This window comes from Tetrao urogallus (assembly GCF_951394365.1).
Source record: "Tetrao urogallus genome assembly, chromosome: 20".
NCBI lineage: Eukaryota > Metazoa > Chordata > Aves > Galliformes > Phasianidae > Tetrao > Tetrao urogallus.
The window spans coordinates 6,334,193-6,360,948 of record NC_136833.1 but is presented as its reverse complement, the minus strand read 5'-3'; the positions used below and the strand labels follow the sequence as shown (position 1 = coordinate 6,360,948).

The 26,756-nt window shown below is 50.8% G+C and overlaps 1 protein-coding gene across 1 annotated transcript in view; it reads left to right on the top strand.

Annotated features, from left to right (window-relative positions):
• The window catches only part of SSH2 (slingshot protein phosphatase 2), a gene marked incomplete at its 3' end in the record, with an annotated part of 69,714 nt that overhangs the window by 25,288 nt on the left and 17,670 nt on the right, over window positions 1-26,756 (top strand). Inside the window, exons 3-5 of the mRNA XM_079545113.1 lie at window positions 17,047-17,150; window positions 20,569-20,633; window positions 24,547-24,668. Of these exons, the coding sequence (XP_079401239.1) occupies window positions 17,047-17,150; window positions 20,569-20,633; window positions 24,547-24,668 (291 nt within the window). The remainder of the gene's footprint in view (window positions 1-17,046; window positions 17,151-20,568; window positions 20,634-24,546; window positions 24,669-26,756) is intronic.

Below are 26,756 nucleotides of genomic sequence, written 5' to 3'. Positions count from 1 at the left end.
AAAATCCAGACAGCGGTGAGGTGATGGACTGAGTTTGGCTTTAAAGACAAGATGAGGTGTTGATGAAGGGCTCTGGCACTGCTTGCTGCTGACCTGGGCGAGCCCGAGGTGCAGCCTGGGGATCTGCCTGGAGCTGCCAGTGCTTCAGGTAGGAATTTTCTTTTAATTCGTAGCACTCTTCTTCCAAAGGACTCCTTCTGTCTCTTGGTAGAATTTGTTTCATCACCGCCCCAAGGTAGTGTAGCTGGCATCAAGCATGTCCAAACTCAGCCAGTTAATTGGCCACTGAATGCAAGAGCACTGCTGTGGCTGAAGGCACGTTTGAGTTAATAAAAAAAATCAGTATTTGTTAAATGGGATGGTAGCATATAAACCTGGCATTACTTGTGAGGGAGTCAAGTGAAGACCCAATGTTACTGTGCATAAGCACAGAAACATATTTGGTATGGAGGGGCTTTTGCAGATGGGAGCACAGCCCATGTTCCCATCCTCCAGGGGCTGTCTCTGGGGTCCTGGCACTGCTGTCAAATGGCAGATGTGCTGCTGAGGTCCAGCCCAACAGCTGCCAGTGCTGTGGCTGGCTGGGCAGGCTCTGATGTTAAGGCTTCTGCTGTTTGCCTTTGCTCGCTGCCGAGATAAGAGGCATGTATAGAGGTGAAGGGGAACATGCAGCAAAGGCTGGCATTGTGACAGCACCAGGCAGTAGCACAGAGAGCAACGACCTCAAGCATCCTCCAAAGAGGCAGAGAACTGAGTTTCTAACTTGAATTGTACTTACAAGCATCAAGACCACCATACCTTAAACAGCTTGTCCGGGTGCTGACCTATTTGCACTTTCTAAGGGCTGTGATTGCATCGACTGGAGGCTCACAGCAGGGGGAAGGAAACACGAAGACCTTGTTTGAACTTAAACCTGCTCTGCAGAGGTGTGACGAGTCCGCACTCGCCTCCATGTTGGGGTTTGTGGGCACAAGGAGAGCAGCAGCGCCCAGCTTCGCTCTGCCCATCTCCACAGCTGCCTCCTCACCTCTGCCCTGGGGTCTGTCTGAATGTTTCCAGCCCTGCTCCAGGAGAAGCTGGGCAGGTCACTGCCCTGCCAGAGCTACCACCAGTCCTGTAGATTGGGGTGGGATCGCTGAGTCCTTGGCACAAGCCCCTGACTGAGCCTGTACTTCTCACCTAATTCTTGGCTAATGATACTAAGAAGGAGCTACTGCATAAGCAGGTGTACGGAACAATCAATTTGTTACATTTATTGCCCTCATAACTGCCTTCTAGACATTTTTATTGGGCTATCTGGAAGCCGTAAACCAACTGGCCTGCTCCTCTGCTATCTGCAGACTTGTTGCTGCTGCACTGAACTAAGATCTGCATTCATAGTCTCTTTGCATCATCCTGATGCTGTTAAAAGTCACCTAAAATGCCCACATACAGAGCTTCGAGCTGTGCTTACACCAGCTGGTATATCAATTCAGCTTTGCTTGCTCTGTGCTGTGAGCATTCAGCACCTTTGTTTTGCTGATGGTGACATCTCCAGGGCTGCGTGCTGGCAGGATGGCCCAGTGCTGGCTGCTTTGGTTGCAGCAGTGCCTGTGCTCCCAATGCTGTCTCTGAGCTGAAATGCAGCATTTGAAGCTGCCCGGTACCTGCAGCACATCGAGCATAGGCCAGTGCCAGCTGCAGGGATGAAGTCTTTGAGCTGTTATGGCCTGCACTCAGTCTGTGTGTATAGGGAAAGACATGGAGCCTGTGTTCCCTCGGGCTTCCAGAGGAGAAATCAGGTCCTGTCCTGAATTGGGTTTATTACATGCAAATGTTCTCCTGAAGAGCTCATCTGCCCCAGTCCAGAGGGAGGTGCACTGCGTTAGGTTTGCAGCCCATGTGTGCTCACCTTCTGGTTTGTTGTTTTAGTCAAAGGAGTTCCTTCCAGGAGTGAGCTGGGAAGGGAAGCAAATCAGATTACCGCTATGATAACAGCTGGATGTGCCAAAATGCCTCAAGCTTTCAAGCTGGGAGTAAATACCTTTTGTTTTAGGAGTGGGAGACAGCAATTTAATACAGAAGGTCATGGTTGCTAAAAGTGTAAGAGTTGCTTTTAACTGCCTCGATAGCGCGTGGAATTGGCGCTTGGGTTTCCTTGCACGAGGTGAGCTGCAGGGCTGCTTGCTGGATGGTTACACTGACACCCACTGCAGGCTGCTCAGTGCCTGGGGACATGTCTGGGTGCAGGGTGATGGCACATCACAGAGCTCACTCACCCCATCCAGGTGTGTGACTCTAGAGATGAGGACCGTCCCCATTTGGTGGACAGGCTGCTGACACTGCTGTTACCCTGAGCGCATCCTGTGCTACGAGGGGCTCCAAAAGCCACACGCTGGGTGTTCTGGCTCCTCTGCCTGCCTTGTGCTTCCCTTGCTTGCTGCTGCAGCTGCCAAACTTGTTTTGTTGGTACTGGAGCTGTAGCTGGAAGTTCTGCTGGGTCTGTGAGGCGCTTGGTTAGCTCCAGACCTCCAGTAAGAGGGATCTGCGTGTGCGGGGTACGGAAGAGCTTGTGTTTATCCATGCCGGAGATTACTAAGCTCCTGTAGCACAAACCTTATCTTTAGAATGCATTTCCTGTATCCATCTTTCTGCCTTTCCTTTCAGTGACAGCCCAGTCCCAGTGGCATTTACTACAGCTGCTTGTGTAGAATGGAACACCGAGATAAAGAAGTGTTCTGTTCATCTGCCAGCTCAGCTGACCTCCAGGAAAAGTTCTGTGGGCCACACATCACAGTCCATGCAAGTCTGCATTTTCAGTGCTGGGTGTTCTACCAGCAAACTGTGAGCAAAGGTATAGGACTGGTGGGAAAATCAGGTTTATTCCTGGGGAGAGACCCATTAGCAGCCTTTCAGTTTATAAAGAGGGGCTGTAAGAAATAAGGGGACAGACTAACAGGGTCTGATTTCAAACTTAACGAGGAAAGATTTAGATTGGATGTAAGGAAGAAGGTTTTTTGTGATAAGTGCAGTGAAGCATTGGCACGTATTGCCCAGGGAGGAGGTGGTGCCCCATCCCTGCAGACAGCCAGGGTCAGGCTGGAGGGGCTCTGAGCACTGATGGAGCTGTAGGCGTCCCTGTGCATTGCAGGGGAGTTGGATCAGATGATCCTTAAGGGTCCACTCCAACTCAAATGATTCTCTGGTTAGGTTGGCAATAACTACCTGCAGCCTTTTGTGATCGCAGTGAGCTCGGTCCAGTCCAATGACGTGGCTGTGCTTCACAGTAAGCAGTGACATGACTTGATCCTCACAGCTGGACAAGCAAATCGGTATTAGCTGTTGCACTGCCAAGTTCCATCAAGGTAAAGATATTGTGCTGTAACAGGCAGCGTGCTCAAAGCATGAAGGCCTGTGCAGAGTTTGTTGATTTATCATTGAAAGTGTGTGAACGGAGGAGAATGAGGAACGAGGGACTAGGAGGTGGAAGGAATGAAGGAGGATCAGATCCTTTAGCTACCAAGTGGGTCTGCTAACCCAGAGCAGCTGCCCCATGCACTTGTGCTGCCGCTTCAGAGGTCGGTGAAGGAGTGGCTGGCTGGGATTCCAGACGTGTTTGTGTCTCCTGCCAAGCACAAGCCAGGTGCTCCAGGGGAGAGGAGTCAATGCTGAGGAAGACTCCTGTTGTAAGTAGAAAGGGAGATTCCAAAATAGCAGTTCTGGTTCCCAAGGGCACCTTGTCAAGGCTTGGAAGCCAAGCAGCAATTCTCAGAGTTCTCAGCCCTGTGTGGATTTCAGAACTTAAATATATTTTGAGAATCTGGACAAGGGTTTCCAGACTCGCTGCCCTTCAACTCTTTGGTATCCTTGCATCAGAAACATTCCCTTTTAAATTCAATTTAAAAATAGGATTACTTTTGACATTTCAGAGGATTTACCTGTTTCTTTTCTATAGGTCACTCAAATAACACATCACCTATTTTACGGTCTCAGACATTTCATTTTGGCATGCTTTGTCCTTGCTGGACTTGGAGCAGTGCTGTAGTGGTTTGCAAGGGTCTGGATTAACTATTTAGAAGCATTTCAGCCAAAGCTTCTCCATGCATTGCCACGTCCAGCATCAGCCATAGGAGCAACAGCCACCACTGCTCCCATCCCCGCTGCATTCTTTGCTTCTGCAGCTGTAAGCTGGGTGTAATTGAGACTGACCTCTGTGTCAGACCCTCTGCGATTTACTGATAAGTAAACTATACAACAATTGGGTGTGGATTTTGTGAGGGAAGGGTTTAATGAAGTGATAATATTGCAAAATAGGTGTTGAATTCTCACCTGAGAAGCCCGCTCATTGATCACGATGGGCAGCTGACCAAACGGTCTCTAAAAACAAGGTCTGTTCCTCCTGCGATGCTTATCGCCCTGCCTTTGCTCCTGTCTGATTCTTTGCACAAGAGCTGAAAACAGAAATACTCTTTGACAGCTTAAATAACCAAATTCAGAGCGTGGCTTCCTGTTCTGACTGGTTCTTCAGGATTAGAGCAGAGTTTTGCATGCTTTCCCTCATTTTGCCTCCCCGCTCCTTTTTCTTTTTTTCAACTAGATACAGCCTCTTTTCTAATTACTTTGTTAGATTTCCTTGCTGTGTGTAACAGAGCTGCCCTGTGCTTGGTGGGTGGCATGCCTCTCACCACAGGGAAAGCTTGCTTTCTTCCCCAGTATCTCGTTCTGCCCTGCGTGCATCAGCTTGTTTATGACCACTGCTACTGCAATGGCTTCGTGTTTTCCTGATAAATGAGACCAGATAACACAGCTGTGTCTCTCTCTTGTGCTGAAAGCATCCAGCACCCTTCTCATTGCTCCTCTCCCCAAAGTAGGTCTGCAGCAGGAGCCTCATGCAGGAGCTGCTGCTCAAGGGATGGGTTTCTTACCCTCAGATTTGCTGCAGTCGTTTATGGTCAAGTCCTCATGGTACCATTCTTGGCCACGAAGGCACACTGCTGGCTCACGGCTAACCTGCTCGCCACCAGGACACCCAGGTCCTTCCCTACAGAGCTCCTGTTCCAGTAGCTCAGCTCCCAGCTGTACTGATGGGTGCAGTTATTCCTCCCCAGGTGTAGGACTCTTCACTCACATTTGCTGAACCTCGTGAGGTTCCTTTCTGCCCAGCTCTCAGCCTGCACTGGTCGCTGAATGGCAGCACAGGAGGGGCATTATACCCTCTGGCCCTCAAACAGCTGGAATCTGGCACGGTTCCTACAATACACCTCTTAAGACCTTCTTTCCCCATTGGCCCTGATGCCAAGCCAGCTCATTTCCCAGTGGAGAGAGGATGTGGTGGGGGAGGTTTTCTAATGCAGCTGCCTCAGAGCTTTCTTCCTAATCTGAAAGTGCGGAGCCAGGTTCTGCTTTTTCTTTTCCTCCACTGGTGCTGATAGATGTAGGCCAAAATTCCTGCACCTGACAACATCCCACTGTTCTCTTTACCCTGAACGTGACCAGTCATAGAATCATGGAATGGTTTGGGTTAGAAAGGACCTCAAAGCTCATCCACTTCCAACCCCCACTGTGGGCAGGGCTGACAACCACTAAATCAGATACCATATCAGGTTCTGGTAGCACCTTCCTTTGGTTCTTCCTCCTGTGTTGGAGGAAAAGAACATCCATTGGCTTTTGTAGAGTGCTCGCATTCATTTCAAGCAAACTTGAAGCAAACCATGCCCTGCTCACCCACTGAAATACATTTCCAGAAACGTGATGGTAATAGATGATGCTCACTGGGGCTCTTCAGAGGGAGACTGGTGCTTAGGTGAGCACTCCCCTGCCCCCACAGCAAAACACAGTTCATACAGCGGCCTGGGAAGCACTCCGACCCCAGACAGACGTATTTACATCCTGTCAGGTGGTGATGAATGGCTGTGCTCGTGCCCTATTGCAGCATGCAGTGATTTAGGCTGTTACCTGTCATCGCTGCAATTTCGTGCGCTTTGAGCTCCGTCTGTGTTTGTCCCAGCAGAGTGCACCTGCTTGCAGCGAGGAACAGCTGTCCTGTGCCCTGTGTCCTGCCTCAGCTCCATCACATCCCCACAGCCCAACCCTGCGGTGTGGGATGCAGCACCCGAACAAACTGGGGCTGTGCCTGAGCTGTGACATTTGCAGAGTGTGCAAATAGTGAGTAAAGGGGGGCTGGTAATCAGAGCGTTAACCTGGCAGAGGGCAGTGTCAGCCTCAGCATTCCCACCCTTATGGCAACACGCTCCAATCAAATACCTTTTATGAGTACAGACTTCAGTGCCTGCACTTCCTTGAGCATTTCCCACTTCTGTGGTCTGGTGTTTCACAAAGAAAAAAATGGGGTGTTTCTGCCATTCCCCATGTGTGGAGACACAGTGCTTGGTGGTATTAATGCAGGATTAACTCATTTACAGACCTGTTATCTGTGGGTTACGTGTAGCTGCTCACAGTTCTCACCAGTTCTTAGGGCTTGCCTTTCTAATGATGGTTGCAAGTAACAAATCTGACCTTTGTCTGGATTCTATCTGAATTCATTGGGTCTTACACAACTTGTGCATAAAGCTCTTAAGTTTCTCATTAGAGTAGGGCAGAAGTTTGGGGTTGTTTTTCAGGCTGTGAACGTGTGGTATGTGTCAGTTCTGCGTGTGAGGTTCTTGCCAGCCTCCTGACCCCGGTGAGGGTTGAGTTACCTCCATTTCTCTCATGCTCTGATTTTTCCATTGCTTTTTGCAACTGACTTCGTTTCTGTCCAACAAAATGACTTTTTTTTTTGGCACAGCAGTGAGCTGGCACTGCATTTTTTTTTAGCAGCTGTGAGGAAGCATTACCAGAGATGTGCTCTTGGCTGTTATGAGAGAGCTTACATTAACACAGCTAAACCTTACTTGAGTGGAACTTGCAGCATCACGCATTGTGCTGCTTCGTCTGTCCCCTGTGAACCCATGAGGTGTGTTTGGATGGGAGCTTCCCCATCAGCATCAGACCTCAAGCAGTCACCAGGACTGGGTTCTGTGTGCATCCCCTCTGTGCTGGGCTGATGTTTCTATGGGGAGCGGAGCATGAGCTGACTTCAGGCTTTCTCTTCCCTCCCCCTTCCTGGGCTGAAACGGGGGAGTACTGCAGAAGGGTTCCCTTGGTGCTCCACATTCCCTGCAGCCATGGGCCAGATTCCTGCCCTGAGGCTTTTCCCTTCTTCCCACTCTCTCGGGAGTGATGGAGCTGAGGATGGAATAGCGCCCAAAGGCAGCTGCTTCTCTTCTCATTTGACGTATTCAAGTTTCTGAATATGAAAGTTGTCGCCAAGAACGCTTTCCCCTCTCTCTTGCAGGAGACAAATTGAGGTCATTTCCTACACACTGCGTGCCTTTCCCAAAACCACTCACTGCGTTGCTTCCCCCCAGCCTCGAGTTTTTTAGCCCTCCCATGCTCCCCTACCTGGAGCTAGGGGTAGGAAAACAAAGAACCAACCACCAACGGGCAGCCCCCTCCACCGCTGCTGCTCGCTCCCTCCCGCACCGAATCGCCACGTGCGTGCCGGTGGGCGTGGCCAAGTACAAAGGGGCGTGGTCGTGTCTATAAGGGGGCGTTGCCTGCTGCGAAAGGGGCGTGGTCGTGCCCATAAGGGGCGTGGCCGGGGCATTGCCGGGCCGCTCCTGCGCAGTGCGGCGGGTGGTGGAGCGGAGTGGGGCAGAGCGGAGCAGAGCAGAGCAGCGGGGCGGCCGGAGCTCCTCATGCCGCGGGGCCGGGCGGCCGCCTACCTGCTGCCTGCGGGACTGGGGCTTCGCCATGATCCCCTACTTCTCCGACAACGCCGTCATCTCGCAGGGAACCATCGCTCAGCTGTGAGTACCGAACGGGACCGGCCCCGGGACGCTCGTAGCGGGAGCTCCTCCCGGCCGTACCCCGCCGTGCCGCGGCTCCCCGCCGCTCTCAGCAAACTTTTCCTAGCCGGCAGTCGCGGGGCAGTTCGCAGCCTTCCTGCCGCGCTTTGCCGGCGCTCCGGAGCTCGTTCCCCGCTGCCTAGCCGGAGGCACCTCCGGCTGCTGCCGGTCCTGCGCTCAGCCCGCAGACCTTTTGGGACAGATCCCAATCGTTTCTTCCTTTGTAGGCGATTCAAATTGCGTTTGTGCGAAGGATTAATAGGGGAGATGTCCGATGTGGGCCGTAGATAAGGCTCTGGCCACGCGCCGTGTTCCCGCACGGCTGCTGGGTGCGGGGCCGCCCCGGCTGAGCTCCGCGGGGGAATCGGGGAATCGGTCCCGCCGCTCCGTGGCCCCTTCTAGAGCAGCGTGGGCAGTCAGCTCCGTTCCGTGTCCCTGAACCTTTCAGAAACGACCCCAAGTACTTGAATCCGGCCGCTTTTGGCCCCTCGTGGCGTTGCCTGTTGTATTACAGCATTCCCTGTGGCTGCTGGTAGCAAAAGTTGAACAGCGATGTACCCGAAGCTCCACGGGGACGGGATGGGAAATAACTCCGTGTGTCCCACAGCGGGGACAGCCGGGCAGGGCACGGGGACACTGGCAGCCCGGGTTGGAAGGAGCGCCTGTCCTTCTTTCTGGGGAGGGAGATAGGGGTTATCAGACAGCCTGTGCTGCCCTCCTGGCTAGAGAGATTAAGGGCTGTGAGAGCCACAGAGTGCTCACATGGGACCAGCGTTCTCAATCAGGGCACTGCTTGCGGCTGATGTAATGAGGAACTGCTCCTGACAGCAAGTTCCCAAAGGCTTAGATGGTATCAGGTGTCCTTATTTCTTTTTGGCCAAGACCTAAAAATCCCAATTTTGTTGATTTGCTTTGCTGAAAACGTGTTCTCTGTGAGATGGGAACGGCTGTGGTGGCCCAAATGCAATCAGGACCTCTGGTTTCAGTGCAGTCTGTGTTTGGCTGATCAGCTCGGGCTGTCAGAGCTCAGCAGAAATTGCTCCTGTTGACACTTTTAGGCAGTGACAGAGTCAGCTGCTCGGGGGCTCGTTTGGTTTGGGTTCATGAGGGCTCCCATTGCAGTCCCAGACACTTAGGCTTGGCAGAAGCTCCGAACTCATGGCTGCAGCTCGTTGGTGTGGGATTCAAAGCTTCTTTCAGTCTCGTGAAACTCCGAAGCAGCTGATGGCGAGACAGGAGGAAAAAAGCAGAACTTCAGGCAGCGTGCACATACCAAAGGATTTTGTACAGGAGAAGCCCGGACAAGTTGCCATAGATCAGCTCTTCCTGTCTGCAATCACTTCCTTTTCCTTTCGCCAAGTTTTAGGTATCCTAGCACATTATCAGTGTCCTGAAGTGTTTTTTCCGTGGCCCTGTGATAATGCTGTTCTTCTGCCGGATCCCTGTGCTGCCCACCTTCCTCTTTATTTAGGGAGTGGGACTGGGCCATGCGGTGCTGTGGAAGCCCCCGCTGAGCTGCTGCGCCACATCACTGTGTCACCATCCCTGTGAGCAGTGAGGGATGCAGGCAGGCAGCAGTAGGACCTGGCACTGCTGGGCACAGCTGTGCGTTTGGGGCTGCTTAACCATTTTCTCTCTGCCTCAGCTACAGCAGCAGTGGGAGCCCTCCCTGTGCCCACATGTTGAAGCACCCCAGCGCTGTTTACTGCCTCATCCTCAGCGCTTCTGCAGCCTGAAATGGAGCTTTGTGAACTTGCTTGCTGCTTCCCATGGCTCTCCTGCTTGCTTCGTACCACTGTTTCCTGTTCCAAAATGTTAACTGATAGTTTTTATGAGGCCTCTCTGTGCCGTGTCCCCATACCCAGGCAGCGTTAGCCCTGTCCTTCCCCTCCCTGCCCATTTCCTGTGTCTTCAAAGCCCCGTGGCCACGTCCTCTGCTCTCTGAAGCACCGTCACTGTGACACACCTTAACTCGTGCCTTTTGCTGACATCACAGGGTGTGAGGCTGCTGCATGCAGAGCTGTGTATTTATTTGTTTACCGCATGGGAAACCTTACAACCTTTCTATCTACTCACTGTGTCCTGCTGCCAAAATCTCTCGACCTCTCCGCACAACCAGACTTCTCTCCTCCAAGCAGCGAGTTACTGGAAATCTTTAATCGCATCTCTAAGTGCTGTGCCTGTGTAAGTGTTCTACCTCTGTGTTGAGGATCAGTGCTGAGGATGCCCAGAGGGAGCAGCAGTGATCCCCGTCCTCACTCCCAGCTCTGGCTGATGCTCACGAGTCGGGGCTCAGTGCAGTGTCAGCACCTGCACGGAGTTTTCCAGCTGTGTGTGCAGAGCAGTAGAAGCGTGCAGGCTGCCAGCATCAGGGCTGCTGGGCTGGTCCCATCCTTCTGTGAGATCAAACGCAGCATGGAAAGAGATCTGTGATGTTCTCTGGTTATTAAAAGCAATGCAAATAAGTTGCAGTAATTGAATGGAAGCAGTGTGCTGCCTGCTGAGCTGATCATTAACTCAGCCAGGGCTGTGCTGTTCCGAAGGACTTTTCCTGTTTGCCTTTTCCTTGTACTCCCCGGAAGCTCCTGGAGTTTGTCTCACTGATGCTTCCTGGGGGGGGGCTGGGAGAAAGACAGGGGTGGTTGTCAGCCAGAAAGCAAGGCCTGAGGCAGCAGAGGAGGGTTTGCAGGGCAGTCCTGTGCCCGCCCAGCAATCCTGGTGGGAGCCCAGTGTCCAATGAAGCCTTGCTGGCTGCCAGCTCCTATGGAGCGGTCCCTGAGGGGCTGCCTCGGAGCTCTGCCTCTTCGTGCAGCTTTTGCAGATGCTCAAGACTCTGGAAATGCTTTGGATGCTTTTGAGGATTACAAGGCAGAGGGACCAGAGGGAGATTATCACAGAAAAGGGCCTTTTGGGGCCGGTTCGTGGGCTGCCTTGGGGTGTTTCACAGGACTGCACTCCCTCCTACCTTTGTCAGAGAGCCCCTAGCTAAACTATTGCTTAATTGTCTACAGCAACTTCATGCTGACTGTCCTGAAACATTGCTTCTGACTTGTTTGTGAGGCCAGAGGGAGTTTAAGGTTCAGGATCCCGTCTAGATGAGCTGTGCAGGGCTGCTGTCTCCTCTGCATCACTCTGGCAAAGTATTTAAATTATCAGCCCCTATGGGCTTAAAACTCATTCAGCAAATAGTTTTTCTCCAGCGTAGTGGATCTGATGTGTACAGAGCCATTCTGCAATTGGGGTTTCCAGCCACGGTGTTTCTTAGCAGCTGTCTGAAGCCTTCTATTTCCACAGATACGTGGGCTGATGTGTTCAGAAGTCACTGCTTTGCTTTTTGCGTGCAGTGGGGAAATGACTGGAGCCTGGGAATGGTCACTGTGTGGGATTAACCAGGTGTCTGTGGCAGGGATCAGCCTTCTGGTTCATGGACATCAAGTGATAGCAGCTGGGGAAGAAGAGAAGCCCATGTGGGTGAGTGCCCTCCCCTGGTGTTGGCTAAGGGGAATGGAGGATTCCTGCCCCTGAGAGCTTCTTGGTGCTGGGAGCTTCTCAAATCTGGGCATTTTTAGGTACAGTAAGCCCACAGGCTCCTTACTCAGCATGTTCAGTTGTTTATCCCATACTTATTCAGCCCTCATCAACATCACGCTCAACCCTTTGGGGTCTCCTGCTTTCATTGCAATAAGCCACGTAAGAAGTAGGTTAAATCCCCAGACTGCTGAACCATGAATGATTCAGTCCTTTCTTTTAAACAAATGACCTTTGTCACTTGGCATTGAAGCCCTTCACACCATGGCCCTACTCAGATGGTGCTGCTCCAGGTGGGCTCTGTCTGCTCTCAGGAGCTCGGTGTAACTGCCTGATTGTGGGTTTGCTTTGCATGCTGTTACACCTCCAGCTTTTTAGTGCAAAAGTGTTGCGTCTGAACTTTGGGTGAAGCTCTGGTGTGGTCACAAAGATGACTGAGTTCAGTTCATGTTTGGGCTCAGCTGGCTGGGCAGGACCACAGTGCCCAGCGGGGTGCTGTGCAGCGGGCAGCAGCTCAGAGCTCCGTGCCCATCCATCCAGGTGGGAGCCTCCCATGGGCAGGTGGGCCTGCAGGAGCATCTTGTGCTCAGCGAATGATAAATGACTCTGTGAAACCACAGTTTAAGGGTAGACATCATTTGCACAAAGTTGCAGATATGAAAAGCTATTGTTAGTTTCACCTTTGTCCTCTAGAACTTAGTCTGCTCATGTCTTGCGTGCTTTCTGGAACTCAGTGCCCTAAGCTGATTTTCTCACTTCTCCTTTTTAAAGCTCTGTGAGTTTTGTTGGCTGCTCTGTTGTTGTCGGGTTGTTCTTGTTGTTTCTCCCTTTATTTGCTTTGAGAAAGAAGTGGAGAAATCCCAAACCCAAAGCAGAGCAGCTGCATTCCTCTGTGTGTCGCAAAGCTGGAGAGCCAGCTTGCCTAAATACAAACAATTTGTCAGCACCGCTCCTGCCCTGCCGTTGTACTGTGATGGGAAGGTTGTTGAGAAGCCAACAGAGGAATATCTGTGTGCCTTGGAACGAGTAGGGTGAGCACAGGATGAGCACCTGTCTGTGAGCTGAGAGTAAATAGAGTCTCTAATAAGTCTCTCTAGCTCAAAATTAAGCAAATTTCTATTTTAGAGCCGTTTTTAAAGTTCTCTAAGAGCCTTTTCCTCGAGGTCCCTTCCAACCCCATCCATTTGATGATTTTCCCTAAAGTACGCTCTGTTCTTGTTGGGACTTCTCTGGTTCTGTGCCCCACAGCTGCGCTCAGCATTCCACCAATCCTACTCCTTCAGTGCGTGGTTTCTAACCGGGGCTGAATGCTTTTAGGCAATGGGAAGGCTTGTGTTGAGGGCTGCAGAGACTTGGCTGCCAAAGTGCCTCAAGTGCTAATTCTGATGAAATTCAGCACCTGACTGCAGCGTGGATAAACACATCTGGGATCTCCGCTCTTTGGAGTTGAAGCTTTTATAAAATAAAACTTACTTTAATGGGTTTTCAGACTGAGACCTGCTCGGCAGAGCTTTGCAGGCTCCTCACCTCGAGTTAGGAGCACTGTAAGTGCACTCGAGACCGCTGCTAAGCTCACCTTTAGCTGGAAGTCGGACAGAGGTAATAGCAGCAAGGTAAAGTGGAGTCATAGATGCCAAACCGCTGCAGGGCTGCTTTTGGGGATGCTGTGTGTGCTTCCTTTCCTTTCCTGTGGGCAGATGAAGTGTGCCTGGTTCAAGCAATGCTTCCACACTGCTAAGTAATCTGCAAGTGTCTGTACAGGAACACTGCAGCATGTGTAGTTCTGCTACATGGACATCCATGTGTTCATTTTGCCTCTCGCCCGCCCTTCCTTTCAGCCTTTACTTAAGCCCTGGGATGCAGTGGTGCTGTCAGACACCCCACAGCCCATCAGCTTCTGTTTAATGTGGCACGTGGTGAGTGATTAGTGGAAATTATTTCAGGAATAAAGGGCTCCTGGTAAGCTGATCCCCATTCAGAGAGCTGACAGAAAAGCGGAGTCGCGGCAGTATTGCCTTCAGGAAGAACTGGCTGCATCACCGGGGGAAGAGCCGGGTTGGGAAGTGGTGCTGAGTTTGTGCTTTGAAATGCATCAGAATTAGGTCTCCTGGTTTGATGTGGAGAGCTTTTGCTGATGTCTCACTGTCAGTAGAGCACCAGAGCGCTGCCCTGCACTGGCACAGCGTTGCTTCTGGAGCCGGGTACCACCGTGGGGTCGGCCTGAAGCGATGCTGTGGTACTTTGCTTTAACATGGGTCTGGAGCTGTGTTCACTTTGCTGGTGGGGAAGGGCTGTCCTGCTTTTTTTGCCTGGTCTTTGGGATCAGGCATCCTTGCGGGGAGGATGCAGTGAGAATGAAAGCAATGAGAATGAAAGTGCTGAGTGCTGCAGAAGTTAAAATAGTGAGCAGATAACTTCCTTCTATTACATGAGTGGAATCTGATGGCCTCTGGCTGATTTATTTATTTATTTATTTATTTATTTATTTTAAATGCTTTTGGTAAACGAGCATCTGCTTCTCTACAGCACAAAGGGAAGGCTTATATTATTCAACATTGATTTCTTTGCGTGGAGACAGAGTGACTCTTGTTTTGGTGCTTTGTTCTGGGGCTCTGTGCTGAGGGCAGGCAGTGGGGTGGTGTGACTCCTCCATTTTGTGCCATGACCTGGGCAGCAGCGGGGCCATGAGGATGGCTTGGGGACAGGGGCTGTCGGGCAGTGTTTGTGTGCCAGGGCACTGCTCAGCTTGTTTTCTGCTCATGGGATAGCCGGTGCAGTGTGTCAGGCTGTAGGTCTCCATCTCTGAAGTGCCCAGCCTAAATATAGGGCCTGGCAGGTGTGGGGCAGCACGGTGACCTTCGTGACTTGGGTTACGGCAGTGTTTAAAGTCATGGGGTGCTCCGTGGTGCAGGTGACAGCTGTGCCTGCCAGGCCAAACATGGCTGGGGCTGTGATGGCTCTGAGAGCCGTGGGGCAGCCCTGGCACAAAGAGTGGGATTTGTGGTTTGAGCTGACACGTGCTGTGTGCCAACACTAAGCTTCCCATCACTGATTGCAGAGGCGGTCGTGTGGTTTAACGGTGATCAACAAGAACTGTGTTGATTCTGAGGGGTAAAAGACAAGCGTGTGTCAAGCAGGAGGTGTTCTTTCTGAAGATAACTGGTCGAAACACTGTGTTTTTCCTTTTCAATCTTGAATGTCTATGGGTGCCCAGGCTGTGCATCGTGCGGCAAGAATGGCATGTGGGGCTCCATGTGGGAACATCCTGACATGGAGACCCAGAGCCTTTGGGGACTGTCCTGTAGAGCAAATTCCTTTCGCAGCCTCGCTTCCCATCCTGGAATTTTGCTTGAAAAACAACGCACAGAATCGCGTTTCTTCTGTAAACATCAAGTGCCCGGATTTCTTCGTAAGCATCTTAATTGCACGAGCCGCCCCGTTTCTAGTTGGTGAACCCTGTGTTGCTGTAGGAAACATGACTCTGTGTGTCTCTCTGCCCTGAATTCCAGAGCCTGGTTTGCACAACGTGTTTCCCTGTTGCTTTGGGGGATGTTTTGCTCTCTTTCTGGAAGGGTGCCTCAGAGCTGCTGCGGGTCAAGCCGTGATCCCAAAGCACAAACAGAAAGCAGTTCTCATTTTCCTGCTCAGCTGATGTCCGTGTTGGAGCCAGTGGAGGGGACAGGAAGGCTCAGTGAGGGGCTGGTGTGTATGTTGGTGCAGTCAGGGTGCAGTTGGCACCGAGCATCTCTGTGACTCCGTGTATCTGTGTGATCTGTGCAGGGGTTTTGCGTCAAACATCTGAGCTGGAGCGCGTTCCCACGCTGTGTTTGTTTTTCTCCTTGTGCTGTTTCTGAAGTTGCAGAAGTGCTGAGTTGCAGGAGCCCAAAAACCACTTCCCTTCCCCGCTGCCTGCAGCGTTGTCACCACTGCTGACAGCACCGCAGGGCCCCTGCTGGTGAGCAGCTCCTGTTGGTGAGCAGCCCTCGTTCCACTCTGCCTTGTGCTCACTGCTGGTTTGGCTGTCAGAGAGGCCTGGACTTGTCAGTGAGGGCTGCCAGCTGACCCTGTTACACAAGTGTCAGTGCAGGGCATGCTGAGGTTTCTCTTGCCATTCCCATTTCCCCGTTGTTGTGGGGTTTGTTTTGTTTTTCTTAGTGCCTGGTACTGCTTTGCTGTACACAGCCCTGAGGGTTAGCCTGTGTGTAGAGAGACCTGGGTGCCTGCATCCTTCCCTTGGAAGCACTGCTTTGGTACCAGCACTTCCATCTGGGGATGTCCCTGATGGTGCAGGCACAAGCTGAAGGATTGCTACTGCAACTTGTAGGCTTTGTTAATAAAATGAACTGGGTGCACGCCACTGTGATTGCCAGGGCGTTTGGATGTGCCACGGCCCTATGAAAGACCTTTGTGCCCACGTGCACCTGCCTTGATGGAGCTCAGAACCTCGTTGTTTGATATCCCTGGTAGGAGAATGGAGAGGTGTCCAGTCACGTGCTTGAGGTTATGGGGAAATCCAGCTGGAGCTGAAGCTTTCAGCACTCTTGCAGGTAGAGCAACATAATAGGCAAAGCTGTAGTTAGAGTGGTCAGCCTGGGTGTGAGAAATGCAACATGCTGTGCCATGCTGGCCCTAGGGTTTTGGCCTGTTTGATTCCTGCACGCTGCTGTCTCTGCTCACACTGAGCTCTGGAGACATGTGCTGGTGCTGCCCTGGTGCACCAATGCTGCCCGTGCTGGGTTCTCCTGCTGCATGGCTGTTATTTCCCAGCCCTTGGCCTTAAGGAAAGGGAACAAGTAATCATTTTTGTATCTGTTTAAGCAGAGAAAGGAGCTCGGAAGTTCCTGGTCTCTTCTTGGGTTGAAGAGAACAAACCCAGCTCCTTCCTCAAGGCACGGCACTGCTGGGTGCACACTGCCAGGGACGCTCCCATCCTGTCTTATCATACTCATCAACCATCCTGTTGACTGTGGGATTGTTCCTGGCTTTCTTCAAAGCACGTATGACTATCTCATCAATTCTGAGAAGGGCAGGAACCCTTCGCTGTGCAACAGGATGGGTTAATTGCAACATCTGCAGAGAGCCCTGCTTTTTCTGTGTGCCGCAGCATCTTCCCTGAGAGCTGCTGGAAAATGTGCTCAAAATACTGACTGCTGGCGGAACTTGAGGGCTCTTGATATTGCCACTTCCCTCTGTCCTCATGTGACCTCATGAAGGGCAAAATCAGGGCAGCGAGTGATGCCTGAGTTTAACCGCATTGCCGTCTTGCTTTTAATTTATCAGTCTTTGAGTTAAATACCATACAATTTGTAAATAGTACTTCTGAATCTGTTCCATGTGTTCATTTTCTTCAAGCTAACTGCTGCAGCGAGATGTTTGTTCCCAGGGGGCATCAGCTGTGTCCCAGCCACAAAGCTTGGGCTTAACGGAGTTGTAATTAGAGCAATGCGTGGGCTTGTCCTATTCATCACCGTTTAGAAATGTGCATCTTGACTTTCAAGCGGAAAATGTAGCCATAGTTAATCCCCTCCTCCTGCTCAGGTTCCCCCTCTGCGGGCAGAACAGCACCGCGGGTTGAACCTCTCCATTGCTTGTCTCCTTTTAAAATCAAGGTAGCATTTCTCTCGCTCACCTCTTGTCTCTTCCCTTGCAGCATCAGCGAGAGCTTCCTCACCGTGAAAGGAGCAGCACTCTTCCTGCCACGAGGGAATGGCTCATCCACCCCCAGGGTCAGCCACCGGCGCAACAAGCACGCAGGTAACTGCTGCTGCCATGCTCTGTCCCAGCTCACCTCTCTGCTGTGTGTTCTTGCTGGAGGACATGCGTTTTGTTTTACACAGGTGTGAATTAAAGGCAGAGCTTCCAGCCTCGAGGCTCTTAGAGAAAAGGTTTTGGTACTCTCTTGTTAATCCAACGAAGGAATGACTGTGGGGCATTGCGGAGAACTAAGAACAAACCTGCCCTCACACCCCAAAACTGTTGTGCTGTAGCTTTGATATGAGGGAGGGGCTGCAGGATTGCACTGGGGAACTTGAGGTTATGATATGAGGTGAGTAATTGCCATCCCAATCTGAAGTCAGCTGTGCTGATGGAAGAAAAGGAGCGCGCTCACCTCTGTGTGGTGATGAAACCTCTGAGCAACGTCAGTGTGACTTCTCAGATGTGAGAGCAGGGTGAATAATGCAGAGAGGCAGGCACGGTTCCACTCCCCCCTTATCAGCTGCAGGTTTGATTTGTTGTGTTTTTACTTTTGCTTTGGCTCTGTTTGAAAAGTGCTCTGAATAATGAAACTCAAACATGTGGAGGTAGGCTGCTTTTCCTGCTGTGTGCGGTGCTGATTCACTGATGGTGTTTTGTGGCCATCAGATAGTGTGGGGTTTTTCCCTGCTGTTAAACACTCATCAAGAAAACGCATCATCACTGTTGAGACCTTTGGGCTTTTGTGTATGGGGCAGACACAGGAGGCTGAAGGCTTTCTGTGCCTAGAAGTGATCACCAAAAGGCAGTGTGGTTTATTCCTGGTGCTGCCTCGGGTCTGTGTGGTGCTGCTGCCCTGCACAGCAGCTGCAGAGCTCGGTGGAAAATAGTGTTGCTTGCCTCATCAGCACAGAGCTTTCAGGAGCCGGGCTGCCAAGAAAGCAAATCCAGTGTGTTGTAATTGCTTTCAGGAAGGTGTTTTGTGTTTAGGAGGCTGGCTTGCCTGAGGGGTGGGATTTTTCTTCTTGGACTCTTTACCCATTTGCAGGGTGAGGTGTAAGGAGGCATCAGTGCTTGTCCTTTCCTTGGCCTCCCTGCTCAATTGGTGTTCGTGGCGTGGTGTTTTATGGCACTTGGAGATCTCTTGGGGAAGTGTCTTTCAAATGAGTGCGTGCCATGTTTCTTTGTGTGCTTTTCCAACCCACAGTGAATACCAGCAGACCAAGGGATCAACGTGTCACATCTGTGCCACCAAAATTAAAGCAGCGATGTAGGGAAAGCAGCACCTCGGGGTGAGGTGGCTGCTGGCAGTGAGCTCAGTGCATGGCAAAGGAAAGCATCTCCTTTCTTGGCCTCCAGCAGGCCGTGCTCAGCTTTCATTCCTGTGTGTGTGTTGGGACTTATCTCTGGCATTTGGAATCAGAAGGGGACCAGGGAGCAGCCGTAACATGCCAGCACAAAGCTGCAGCCCGTGCATGCAGTGATGTTTCAAGTGGCCATGAGAGCATTTCCTAGGAAGGCTGAGGGACCTCGCAGAGCTGCCTCCCTAACTCAGCGCTGGAATCCAGCATGAGGAGCAGCTGCCTAACAGGAAATAATTAATGCTCACACTCATTTCTTTAATTGTATCACCTTCAGAAATGGAAATCGCTGGTTGCTCTGGCTGTCCCACCCGGTTTGCTGGTGGTCCCTCACTGTGCCATTGGCACACTGGCCTCGTGCTGGGGGCTGGCTTCTGCACTCCACCAGCATTAGAGAAGGCCTGGAAAGGATGTAGGTTCCCTGCAGCTCTTGCCATCTCTGGATATTGTAAATCAGTTTTAAGATCCCATCCAAGCTGATGCTTTGCACCTAGCTTGCCAGCTTGGGGGACACAAAGACAGCTGCTCGCTGCTGCACAATGTGATAGGAAGCAGCAGTCGTGCCACGAATGCCAGCAGAGCTGACAGCTCTTCACAGGACAGGATGTGATATCTTTGTGCTGATTCTGGCATGCTAAAACCTTTCCTTTGCTTTTTCTTCATCCAGCAAGCTTAGAGAATGCATTGTGTGTTTGGGGTTGAAAATGCTGCAAGCTGAGCGAAGTGGGCCAGGGAGGCAATGCTTTATTTCCAGCTTTGAAGCTCCTAAAGCTTTGAGACCACCTGGTAGTCCTGGTGGTTTTTTCTGTCTCTGGGAATATCATCTCTTAAACTGGTTCCTACTGTTGAATTAGTGGGAACAGTAGGTGGGAATGGTGACATTTTGGGGAGGGGAAGGCTGAGATGAAGCAGCTTTGGTGTCATGCTGCTCAGTCCCTGTGAGCTCAGTGGTGCTGGGTTTGCAGGCACCTGAAATGGGGGATCGCTGCCCCCAGCCCTGCTGCACTGCTGCTGAGACCTGCTGAAGCTGTGTGCCTCTGCCCCAGGTTGCAGCAGTGCTGACATGGGGAAATGCTGTCTCCCACTGCTCCCCTCAAGGCCGTGCATCCTATGGATGAGCTGGCCCTTCCTGTGCTGTCTCCCTGAACGAGCCCTGTGCCTTGCAGAGAACAATGTCCTCAGGCAGGATGTGCCTTTGGGTGCCTGTCACCTCTGTGTGTCACTCCTGCAGTCCCACCCCCAGCTTATAAATGCTCTTCCAGGGCACTGACTCATTCACCCTTTACTGAAACGTGTTTAAAGGAGGAAGGAAGAAGAGAGCAGTGACTGCTGTGTGCTGTGCAGCCTGCTCACAGAAGCATTGTCATCCCCCCACCATAGTGGGGACTGCTCCAGCCCTGCTCTGCACTGGCTGTGGAAGTGACCACGATGCTCCCATGGGCATCTCTTGGCTGTCACATACCTGCTTTAGGGTCCTGTGCCACTCGGGTCCTTTTAAGAACACTTTGTAAACCAATGCAGGAACTGATCTATTTTTCTTCTGCTTTTCTTGGCTTCACCAGTAGAAGAGCAATGGGCATTTTTTAGGAACAACTATGGTTGCTTGGTTTTTGGGTGGTGGCTGTTGGGTACTTTAGAGTTGGTGTATGAACGTAAGGCGACGTGTTGTGCTCTAAGGTTGGACCAAATCTCACTTCAGAGAGGAGCCCTTCGTCTAGGTGAGAGCTTTCTTCAAAGTAATTAGCAGTGTGAAGGAACTGGCAGATTCCTGCTTTGAGCCATGTAGTAAAGGAGATGCTGAGCCATGGGCTGGGGTCCGTTTCTGCCTGGTTTGTCAGCCTCTTAAAGGAACGGAGGCTACTGAAGTGCTTTTTACTTCTGTTAGAAAGATAGCAAGACTGAGGAGCAGAGAGCCTGGTGAGACAGGAACAGGTGAGCACAGAGCAGGGAGCAGCTGGCTGGTGGATGGAGGTTTGTCATCTCGGGTGGGTGGAAGCAGCAGTGCTCTCTGTGCTGTGTCAGGTTTCTCAGTGGCCGTTTGCTCTGGCTGGGCAGCCAGGAGCCTGCATGTGATCTGGGGCTATTTTTGTGCATTCACTTTGCCCTCTTTCCTGCAGGGGATCTCCAGCAACACCTGCAGGCCATGTTCATACTGCTCCGCCCAGAAGACAACATCAGACTGGTAGGCTGGCTTTTTGCTTATCTGTTTTCCTGAATATAAAGGTTAAGTTTCTCTGGACAAATACACCTGTGTGTAACCCATGGAGCAGCTGTGTGTGTGTGTTCCAGTGGTTTCATCATCAGATCTTGGGAGTCTTCACTGCAACCACAAGGAGAAAAAAGCAGCTGGTTGTAAAAGACCCACCTAATTGATTGTGCAGTGAGATAAACTGTATGCATAGCAGGCTGCCTTTGTCTGAGCCAAGTGCTGAGTAGTTTTATGCTCAGAAAGTTCTGTAGCAATTGTCAGAGAAGCTGGGTGAATTAACGTGGTGTCCTATTTAATGTCAGCAGTAGGTGTCTCTGACCAGCATGAATTCCTGTCCTTCCATGTCAGTTCAGTTGGATTCCTCACTATGCTCTATAACTGCTTGCATCTGAAGAGGCTGTGGCTTATGAGCAATGAACATGCAGGATCCCCATGTAGCTATGTAGCCATGCTGATCCCTATCGTTCTGGTTTCTTTTTTTTGGGGGGGGGGAGGCTGTTGAAAATATCTTGTTACTGTTTATAACATTGATGTGCATTAAAGATCGTCAGCAGCTGGAACAGAGCAGTGAGGAATCCTTGTGGGATATGTTGAAGTGCTCTACAAGGTCAGCCACAGTGGCAGTGTCTGCATCACTCATCACTTAGTAGCTTCAAGTGCCTTTCCCTGTGTTGCATTGGTGCATCCTAGCAATGTGTGCCCAAAGCAGCGTTGCCATCCTCAGAAGTGTTATTCTGGTACCTCTGGTTTGTGGAATCCTCCTGAGCTGGCAGCTGGGCTGATCCTATGAGGATGGCTAGAAAATAGCCAAGATTGCGACAGAATGCTTCAACTGTTAAAAACAGCTGTGGAAAAGAATTTGCTGTAAGCAGATCGAGGGACCTGCTCCCCAGCACACCTTGCTGTCATGAAAATGTCGATGAAAGTGATGGGAATGGATGGGAGGTTCTCAGAGCCTTTCAAAATCCCAGCCAGGGTTAGAACCTTGGAAGCCATTGAACAAGTCATTGTTCAGCAATATCAGTGCCTACATTGTGTGATTTGGGACAAATTAGCCTTAACAGCTGAATAAGGACTTTGTGGGCTGAGACATAAACCCTTTTGTTCACAGCTACATTTGGAATGCTGAAATCTTGCGTGAGGTTAAGTTCGATAGTCTACTTGAATTTAATTGATTCTTGACGAACGAAGGGTGTGCAGAGCTGCTATGGACTGTCTCATAAAATAGTAGATACAAATGAGATTCGAAATATAAACGGTACTGAGAGAAATGCATTCTCTTCTTATGTTGGCTGCTGTCACTCCGAGGGCAGACTTCACAGCTCAGAGGGCAGCAGAGAAATCTAATCCTCTAAAAACCTGCACTTATATTTTGGAACAGCTCTTGTTTCTGTTGGAGCTGTTGGCAGAGCTTTGTAGCTTTCAGTGAGCAGAATCAGGAATGGTATGAGTGTAAATGCAGTGGGAAGCAGGAAAATGAGCTGGAAGTGTACGAACTGATTTGAAGACTTCCTGGAGAGCAGCAGAGTGGGGAGCTGTGCAGTTCTGTGTGTTTTATTATTAAAGAAGACTTCAGAAGACTTGAGCACGTTTTTTGGTCTTCAAATCAAATATCCCAGTGAGAAATGCATTCCTGTATGAAACACCTGTTATCTTGTAGCATAAAAAAGAGGAAAGGTCAGTGTGAGCTGCTGTCTTGGAAGGTGCAGTTTGTGAGGGCTGATAAAACACCACATTGTAGTGCTGATGAAACGAGAACGTGGCAGAAGATAAGGTTGGCTTGTGGGTAGGTGAGCCTAAAGCTAAGAAAAACATTGCTGGTCCTGGAAGGACTACAGAGGACTTTTGGTTCAAGAAAACAAAACTGAGGAGAAAGAACCTTCTCGTCTCATTGCAGCCCCTGGAGCTAGGCTGTCCTCCAGAGATTGATTGGGATTTCAGCATCTTCATTTGAAAGGTATCAGACCATTTAGTTACTTGGTGCACACCTACTGTTGGGTGAGAGTAAGAGCCAGTGCTTAATGAAAAGGCTGCTCACCAATCTGTCATCTGCTGGGCGTTTGAACCTTTATTGTAACTTTGGAGCTTGACTGTTTTATTATTCCAGGAAATTTAGCAGAAAGGATTATCTGCTTTGTTAATGGTTCTTCTCTTTGTGGGGAGGGTGTGAACTGGATGTAGAGAGCCGCAACAAGCCATGCCCAGCTTGTCTTAATTGGCCTCTGAAAATTCCACCCCAGGGCTGGGAGCTGTGTGACCTTTGGCCGATGTTTGTCTTGCCCTGTTCTAAAGGGTCTTGCATTGAAACCACATTTCTAATTACTGCTAGCCAAATTGGTTTAGCACAGTGAGTTAGCTTATGTTAATCCTTGAGCAGCAGAACAGAGCTCTGTGTGGGTGCCCTGGGCACAGGGCAGTGTTGGCTGCCTGCTCCTGTTGTGGGCAAGTCTTGGTTTGGATCTTCATAGGTGTGATAACTGACCACCAGCGCCTCGATGGCTGCTTACTGCTCCAGGTGGAAGAGCACCTTTGTGTTACTGCACGTGGTTAGTTGTACAGACAGCAGAACTCGCACCTTGAAGGCCTGACCTCTTTGACTCTCCGTGTGACTCAAGGCACAAGAAGGACAATAAGGCTGGTTTTAGCATGTCTTATCCTTAAGAGATGGAGGTGGAGCACGGTCTGACTGTACAGAGCACATCTGTCCACTGGCGTTGGCGGAGTTTGTTAGCTTTTGGTCCAAGAGAACAAGCCTAGAAAGTGCAGCTAGCACTGCCTCCTGCCTGCACTTGCTGCTGCACCTGGCACCAGGGCTGCTGCCACACGCTGTCATAAACTTTATGGTGGGTTCTGCCGCGTCCCAAGCTTGAGAATGCTGACATGAGATTTGGGATGGTAGCAGTGGGGTCTTGAGGAGTTCAGGCTCTATTTGCAGAGGGTGTAGAACACAGCTTTGGGCTGAGCTGTTCCAACAAGAGGAATTCAGCAGCGGGTCCCTGGCAGCAGGCAGGTGCCAGCCCACAGCTCGGGGCATAGCTGGGACACACCATGTCCTGCTCAGCCACGTCAGCTCTCCGCAGACCCCGCTCAAAGTTCAAGAAGCAGCTTAGCAAAAAGATAAACACTGAAGCCAGACAGTGTCTTGAGGTTGGGTTAGGCTGTCCAAAGTTAAGATGCATAATTAAGACATTTCCTTTCTAGAGATGTCATAATTTCTCTCGTTGGGACCCTGTGACTAAAATAATTATAGACAGCTCAGAACAGAGTCCAAGAAGTATTGCAAGTAAGCATTGCATGCTGTGAGTGTGGATAGCAAAGCTGGGCTCCTCAGCAGTGTGTCTGCAGGGAGATATGCTCAGCCCTCTCGCTGACTTTTGGCTTCTAGAGGAGCAGCCTCTTATGGGCACAGCCCCATAACTCAGAAATCCTTTCCTGCCAGGTGTGCAGTGGTGAGATCTAGCAGTTCCCTCATTATAGAGGAGAAAAGCTCAGAGGGCCGGCAGGAAGCCATGCATCAGTCAGTCTAGCTGTCTGCCTGGGAAGCTGAGAGCACGTGATACAGACATGCTGTGGTTCACCAAATGTGCACGAGGGTCCCCACGCTGGGGCTGCTTCTTGCTCACAGCCTTGGTGGGGCACAGCAGGCTAATGGCCAGGTGTGCTGAAAGCACGGGAGCATCCCCCTTATTCAGGAGAGCACTGTGAGAAGGGGAATCATTTGCTTCTCCCTCTTCTGCTGACCTCCCAGCTGAGAATCAGGCTGGCTGGCCTCGTGCATCACATCACTGCTTTTCTGGCTCTCGCTCAGTGTGGCAGGGTGGCTTGTAAAGGTAACAGTGTGCATCTTGCTGGCTCTGCTGCTGATGTTTCTTCTTCATTTCCCCAGGCTGTAAGACTGGAAAGCACATACCAGAACCGCACTAGATACATGGTGGTTGTATCTACCAATGGCAGACAGGACACGGAGGAGAGCATCGTGCTGGGGATGGATTTCTCTTCTAATGACAGGTACTCACGTTGTCTGTGTGGGGAAGTCTTTGTGTTCACCCATGTGTTGAATAAAGTTTAGCAATCGCTGTCTGGTGTCTGTGCTTTCTGGGGACTGTTTCAGATTTTCCAGCCTGATGCCTTTCTCTAGAACCAGAGTTCCTCTTTTGCTTTTCGTAAAGAGGTAGAAAATAGGGGCAAAAGAGCTCAGGTCAGCATTTCCTCCACGCCTCAGGCTTGTGTGAGTACCCTAAACTGAAGTGCCCTAAGTGGCCTTTGGAAAGTAAGGTCCCAAAGCTCTGTGTCTGCACACTGGGCACAGGGAGGACTTGCAGCAAACCAAAAAGCTGCAGTTTGAGGAGTTGGGCATCAGGGTTCAGGAGAGCAGCATTGACTATCAGACAGCACCGTGCCAGGGTCATGGGAGCCTGGGCCTGATGGGAATGTCAGTGTTGCTGATGGCACAACTTGTCTTCTCCCCAAGCATTAGCGTGTCATCAGGGTTTAGTGCTTTTGCTTCCTTCATTTTAATTGCTACTGACCTCTCCAAGGGTTGGGGAATGTAAGTGGGAAGCAGCAGCTTCAGGCATAGAAGGGGACACTGCTCTCTTTGAAGAGAGCACAGGGGGCACGGAGCTCTTTAAAGAAGTTAGAATAAATAATGGTCTATAATGGTGAGGAGTTTTTAAATGTAACAAGAAAAAAGATATTCAAAACATTCTGGAAGTTTTAATACAGATGATTTTTTTTTTTCTAGCTCTGACTTTAAGCACAGAAATGAATCTCACTGCTGACCCTCGCTGCTAGAAATTACTTTCGGGTGGTTAGCAGGGTCACTGGAAAACCTTTTAAAACAGTTTGGCTAAAAGGAGATTTTGCAAGCAGCTTGCTGATGGTAACAGCCGTGCTTAATTTCAAGTGGTTGGATTTTGGATGCTTTGCTCAAGTGATGCCTACTGAAGAGAGAGAGCAGTCCCAGGCTGTGCGTGCACGTACAGCTATGGCTCAGGGATGCTCTTATGGCAGTGCAAGAATAACTTGTCCTTGCACAGGTTGCTGTGAGTGTGGAGCCCGCTATTGGCTGGGATGTACCAGCACTGCCACCTTTGATAACTGAGAGCTCACTGGCATTCAGTCTTTAATAACATAGAGAGGTGGTTTTAGCTGTCTCCTAGAGTTACTCAGGTTCTGGATGGTCACTCTGATACACCCTCCCCTAGCCCACTTGCTATTTATAATTCCATATAGACTTGTTGCTATGGGCTCTGATAAGTGGTTGCTGAACAGTATCACTAAAAATACCCCGGCCACCTTGGGAAGCCTTTTAAAAACATATCTTTCCATGAGCTCATCTCATGTTGTCAACAGAAATAGCTGCATGCTGCAGTGTCTCCTTGTGCCGGCCGCTCCGAGGCGTGCGTTTCTGGGGCTTTGCATCTGCTGACCCGTGGAAGCCTCAGGTCTTGCCTTTTTCCCCTTCTTCTCAAGGGCTAGCAGGTCTGGTAGGCTTGGTGGAAATCTGAGGGCAGCTAGAGCAAAGCATAGGAACAGGAGACAAGTGAATCTGGCCCTTCTTGAAATGATGCCTTTGTTATGGAGCAGTCTTAGAGCTCTGCGAGGCCGAGCTTTCCGGTCAGACTGCCTGCTGTGGGTTGTGCTGGGGTTCCCCTGCCCTTGTTTTTTTTTCCCATCACTTAACTTCTGCTTTTTCATTGGCCTTCTGCTCAGCCTTGTAGAAAGCAGGTGACTGGATGCAGAGAGCTCTGAGCAGCTGAGAGAGGAGTGGGCTTGCCAAAAGGTGTCTGCTCAACCATGGGGCTGGGAGAGGGTATGGGGCAGGAGTCAGCAGGAGGTGGCAAACTGCAATTGCTGACCTGCCCTGCTGACAGTCACCCAGCCATTGCACTGACCCCAGTTCCCAGCAGCTGTGGCTGGGGGGCAAACAAGGAAACAAAGCTGTGCATTGCAAAACCAGAAGTAGAACCAAACCTGCTGGAGCCTAGGAGGGACTAATCTGTAACGAAAGCCTTGAGCTGACCCAAGGCTGAGCCCCTCTCACCTTCTGTGCAGAGCTTGCTGCTTCTCAGTCCTGTTCTGCTGTATGTTGAC